At 55.5% G+C, this 5,000-nt stretch overlaps 3 protein-coding genes across 3 annotated transcripts in view; 2 read left to right on the forward strand and 1 right to left on the reverse strand.

Annotated features, from left to right (window-relative positions):
* Nucleotides 1-906, forward strand: part of PTSG_12803 (uncharacterized protein) — an 8,603-nt gene extending 7,697 nt beyond the window's left edge. The window contains exons 19-20 of the mRNA XM_004990165.1: nucleotides 1-238; nucleotides 537-906. The exon at nucleotides 1-238 is cut by the window's left edge and continues 10 nt beyond it. Coding sequence (XP_004990222.1) covers nucleotides 1-238; nucleotides 537-640 — 342 coding nt within the window. The 3' untranslated portion in view covers nucleotides 641-906. The remainder of the gene's footprint in view (nucleotides 239-536) is intronic.
* Nucleotides 807-2,509, reverse strand: PTSG_08836 (uncharacterized protein). Its single transcript, XM_004990166.1, has one exon. It carries the CDS (start codon nucleotides 2,328-2,330, stop codon nucleotides 960-962), a length of 1,371 nt encoding a protein of 456 aa, XP_004990223.1. The 5' UTR covers nucleotides 2,331-2,509; the 3' UTR covers nucleotides 807-959.
* A 40-nt stretch (nucleotides 2,510-2,549) lies between these two features.
* PTSG_08837 (TKL/LISK/LIMK protein kinase) overlaps nucleotides 2,550-5,000 on the forward strand; it is a 5,715-nt gene continuing 3,264 nt past the window's right edge. The window contains exons 1-7 of the mRNA XM_004990167.1: nucleotides 2,550-2,588; nucleotides 2,855-3,042; nucleotides 3,248-3,387; nucleotides 3,563-3,646; nucleotides 3,824-3,896; nucleotides 4,139-4,330; nucleotides 4,594-4,745. Of these exons, the coding sequence (XP_004990224.1) occupies nucleotides 3,005-3,042; nucleotides 3,248-3,387; nucleotides 3,563-3,646; nucleotides 3,824-3,896; nucleotides 4,139-4,330; nucleotides 4,594-4,745 (679 nt within the window). The 5' untranslated portion in view covers nucleotides 2,550-2,588; nucleotides 2,855-3,004. The remainder of the gene's footprint in view (nucleotides 2,589-2,854; nucleotides 3,043-3,247; nucleotides 3,388-3,562; nucleotides 3,647-3,823; nucleotides 3,897-4,138; nucleotides 4,331-4,593; nucleotides 4,746-5,000) is intronic.

Below are 5,000 nucleotides of genomic sequence, written 5' to 3' on the forward strand. Positions count from 1 at the left end.
CGCACCACGAACGACACGTTGCGGGAGCACCTTGCAGAGGCCATTGCCAACTGCTGCACATGGGGCAACAACTGCGTTGCGTTTGGCACTGAGGGCGCTGTTGCCCCGCTGGCGCGCTACCTCAAGTCAAAGAGCTCGGCTGTGCGCCACGCCACCGCACACGCGCTGCACCAGCTCAGCAGAGACCCAGAGAACTGCGTCACCATGCACCAGGCAGGCGTCGTCCGGCCCCTCCTTGGTGAGCAGGGCGGAGTGTCTGCCTTGTGTGTGTGTGTGTGTGTGTGTGTGTGTGTGTGTGTGCGTGTGTGTGTGTGTGTGTGCGTGCGTGTGTGTGCGTCCATGTCTGTGTCTGTAACTGTGTGCCTGTGTGTGTGTGTGTATGTGTGTGTGTGTGTGCCGGTATCTGCACTTGTATTTCCACGTTTCAATCTCCCTGTTGGTTATTTATTCGTGAACATTCTTCCTCCCTCGCCATCCACTCACCCACCACCCCACCCCAAACCTCCACCATCCACACCGGTTTATTTCCCCTGCAGACCTCGTGGGCGCAACAGACCGGAGTGTGCAGGATGCTGCTGCCCGCTGTCTCGGCAATATCCGCCGCCTCGCCCTCTGCAACGAGATGAACCGCTATGGCTGACCACCACACGTGTCTGCCTGTTGTTGTTGTGGTGTGTGTGTGTGTGTGTGTGTGTTGTGTGTTGTGTTGTGTGAATCAAGTTTTCATGTTGAGTGCCCCTTCGCCTGTTTGTGCTCTCAATTTTCTCCTTGATGCATTCCTTCCTGATGATACTGTTGGGCTGATGCTGTGTTGTTCTGTATTGATTGACTCACCATCGAAAGCAAAGTACACACCACCGCATACGTACCTCAAGCACTCCATCCGTAGCCTACATTCTCGTAGACGACCCACTCGTCCCACCACACACACACACACACACACACACACACACAGCCATTCAGCACATCTGGCCCCGTGGGTGGATGACGAGGATGGTCCGTGCGCGCGTGGGGATGCCATAAATGCGGCCGTTGTTTGCCAGCACACCACCACTCCAGTAAAAGGAACCACTCGAAAGCCCACTGAGTGTGGTGGTGTCCACGGTGTCCAGCGCAGGGTCAATAAGAAGCACGGACGAGGCGTGCTGTGGAATGCCAACGATCAACCCGGTGGGTGAGAGCACGCCCCCACGCCACTTTGCTGCCGTCGAGACGTCAGGAATGGAGATGATGTTCATCTCCTTCGTGCCAGGGTTTACCACGAGCACCTTTGTGGCGGTTGAGGGAATGCCATAGATGAGGCCGTTCTCAGCTAGCACAGTGCCTGCCCATGTTCCCGTGTCACCATTTCTTCGCACCACGATGCTCGTCGTATCAGTGGTCTTGGAGAAAGGGTTGATAATGAGCACGGACGACGCTGTGGAAGGCACCGAGTAGATGAGGTCGTTGGGCGCTTGCACGGCACCAAACCAGCTGCCGTCATCAAGCCCGGCCATGGTCGTCATGTCGGTGGCATTAGTTGCGGGGTCAATTACAAGAACGGCACCTGCAATGTCTGGGATCGCGAAGATCAGGCCGTTGGAGGCCAGAATGCCGCTCTGCCACATGCCATCGCCCTCATCGCCAGAGAAGGATGTGGACATGTTCAATGGAATCGTGCCTGTCGCGTTCGTGGCTGGGTCAATGACGAGCACCGACGGCTCGAAGAAAGGGAACCCGTAGATGAGGCCGTTGCTTCCCAGCACCCCACCGCTCCACTTGTATACGGCACTGTCGCTCAAAGGGTTGTCGACTGTACCAGTCTCAGGGTCCAGGATCAAAGGTGCATTGGCGTGCAATGGGATACCGTAGATGAGGCCATTGTCAGCCAGCACGCCGCCCGACCACCTGTTGTCCCTGACAAGAGGTGTTCCAATTACAGGCCCAATCACATCACCGTCCCCGGGGTCGGGCTCAGCGTTTGGGGGGAAGGCATCGATGGTGCTCACACTTGGCTCGGGCTCAGCCAAGTCACACAAGCGCGCCTGCAGCTGGCTGATGTGCAGCGCCTGTGCGTCGTTGAGAGCGACTTGCTGTTGGATGCTGAGCTGGTTTTGGTAGATGGCCTGGAACATCTCATCAACGTTGATGCCGTTCACAAACACGGGCTGGGAATCGGTGGTGTTGATGTGGAAGGTGCCTGAGCCATCTTCCTCCAGCACAACCTCGCTGCTGCACGTGTCCCACTGCCAGACAGCCAACAGTAGGGTGCACGTGGTGGTCAACACCACCACCAAGCGCGAGGAGGAGGAGGAGGAGGAGGAGGAGGAGGAGGTTCGCCGCGGCATCATCACGCTGAAGCACTCTGTTGCTGTCACTGCTGGATTTGTCCAGCTGGCTTGCTTGGAATGATGTAGTGATGTGGGAGGCTAGTGTGTGATGCATGTGACGAACTGAAAGGGGGCGTTGCTGATTGTTTGACACACGCTTGGATGCACGAGGCCGTCAGGGCACAATATTTGTGCATGGAATCATCATGGGAGAGAGGAATAATTACTTACTTTTGCCAACACGAAGGACGATGAGCAACGGCGGAACGACGTTTGATGGTGTGGGAAGCAAGGCTGTGTGTGTGTGTGTGTGTGTGTGTGTGTGTGTGTGTGTGTGTGTGTGTGTGTGTGTGTGTGTGTGTGTGTGTGTGTGTGTGTGTGTGTGTGTGTGTGTGGTGCACTGGGGGTTTGTTTGTGGGCGGTGGGGGATGTGCACGAGGCCTTGCCGCCTTTGATCTCGGCCTCACATTCGCGGATCGCGTGAGCGTGGGATCTTGCTGCTCATGGCATTCGTGTGTGTGTGTGTGCATATGCGCGAATGGCAGGATGATTGCGTTCAGGCTTTCGAAACACTCGCTTCTTCCCTTTTTCAAACGAACCGCCTCTTCTGTGACATCAGATCGAGATATAACTGCCCGCCGTGGATGAGTGAGCTCTTTTGCGTGGCATTTGGCAACGCCGATTGACTTTCTTGCATGGCGTCCAAGAGCCGCCCTGCGTCGCTCGACGCAAGGTTGGTCGTAGCTGCATGGAATTGCTGTTGTGGGATGATGGTAGTGAAATGGCGTTGCACGATGGTGATGGATGGTGATGAACGTGATTAAGGTGTGGCGGATGGTGGAGAGTCATGATCCGTCATCTGGCATCACCGTCTCCGCGAGTGCAAGCATCTGACAGCTTCTGTATATCACCTTGCGTGCGTATGCGTGTGCGTGTAGTGTGGAGCTTCCGCCAACCCCTAACAAGCTACCGCCAACAGAGCAGCTTGAGGCGACAGCGGTCGCATTGCGTGAGGATGGCCGTCGCATGCTGCGCCACTCATGGCCTCGCACGCGATTCCAGCCGTTTCCAGATCGCGGTGTGTGTGTGTGTGTGTGTGTGTGTGTGTGTGTGTGTGTGTGTGTGTGTGTGTGTGTGTGTGTGTGTGTGTGTGTGTGTGTGTGTGTGTGTGTGTGTGTGTGTGTGTGTGTGTGCGTGCGTTGCAACGTGCAACATTGCTTTGCTCACACTGCAGTTCACTTTATTTTGTGCAGAGTTTGATGAGGAGATGATGGTGGCTGTTGCATCACGGCACCTCCGCATCACCGATATTGAGTGGGGCCCTCTCATCGGCGAAGGTGCGTGTGGATGTTGATGTATGTTCGTGTGTGTGTGTGCATGTTGATGTATGTTTGTGTGTGTGTGCGTGTATTTGTGTTGATGTCTACCTGTATGTCTGTATGTGTTCGTGCTTGCAAGTCCCAGCGACGCTGCTAACGCTACTAACGCTGCTAACGCTGTCTGCATGGGGACAGGCTTCTTTGGCCGCGTGTACAAGGCACATCACCGCGCTGCAAACCGCACAATCGTCTTGAAGGAGTTGAAACGGTGAGCATTGATACGGCCGCCTGCTAACAACGCACACACGCGTGTGAAACGCACTGCGCTCGTCTGGTTTCCCAAGTTTATTTTATTGTATGTCTGGTCTCCTTCTTCAAACCTGCAACTGAACAAACGTACACACACAAACACGCATACTCACACACACACACACACACACACACACACACACACACACAAACACACACACACACACACGTGCGCGTTACTGGCATGCGCGCGGTCAACAGCAACCACGAGCAGCGCGATGCGTTTATCGAGGAGATGAAGATTCTCAAGTCCCTCGCCCACCCAAACGTGTTAGAGTACATTGGCATTTTCTGCCAGGGCCGCAAGCTGTATCTTGTCACCGAGTACGTCAGTGGCGGTACCCTTGATCGTCTCGCCCAGGACCACACCCGCGACCTCCCCTGGGACCTGCGGTGCGGGCTTGTGTATGTGTGTGTGTGTGCTTGTGCTTGTGTGTGTATGTGTGTGTGTGCGTGTGCGTACCTGCCTGTCTCTCTGTCATGAACAATCTTGCTCAGCAGTCGCCACAATGTGAGCTGCCGCTTGACACGCGTCCCTTTCTCTCATGCCACACGCACGCGCGCACCCCTCGCTTTTGCGTGTTGCACCTTCCATTACCTCCGTGATCTCCATCGCCATCCCCTCGCTCATCGTCATCACCGCCACCGCCCACCAGCACGCGAATGGCTCTCGATCTTGCGTCAGGGATGGAGTATGTGCATTCCAAAAACATTCTCCACCGCGACCTCAAGTCGGCCAACTGCATGGTGCGCGCAGAGGACATGAGCGTCGTCATCGTCGACTTTGGCCTCGCCCGCGTCATGAAGGGTGTGCCGTTTTGTGTTCATGCATGCATATGCATGCACTGCGCGTGTGTGAACGTGCGTGTGCGTGTTTGTATTCAATACATGTTCACGTGTTCATGTGTAGCACCGCGTGGCGAAACCTGCTGATGGTTATTTGAAAGCTCATCAATTATCCACCTCACCCCACTTCGCAACCCTTGACCCTCCCTCCCCACACACACACACACAAAACACACACACACACATGCGTACACTCACCAACACACACACACACACA

This window comes from Salpingoeca rosetta (genome assembly GCF_000188695.1).
Source record: "Salpingoeca rosetta unplaced genomic scaffold supercont1.25, whole genome shotgun sequence".
Taxonomy (NCBI): domain Eukaryota; class Choanoflagellata; order Craspedida; family Salpingoecidae; genus Salpingoeca; species Salpingoeca rosetta.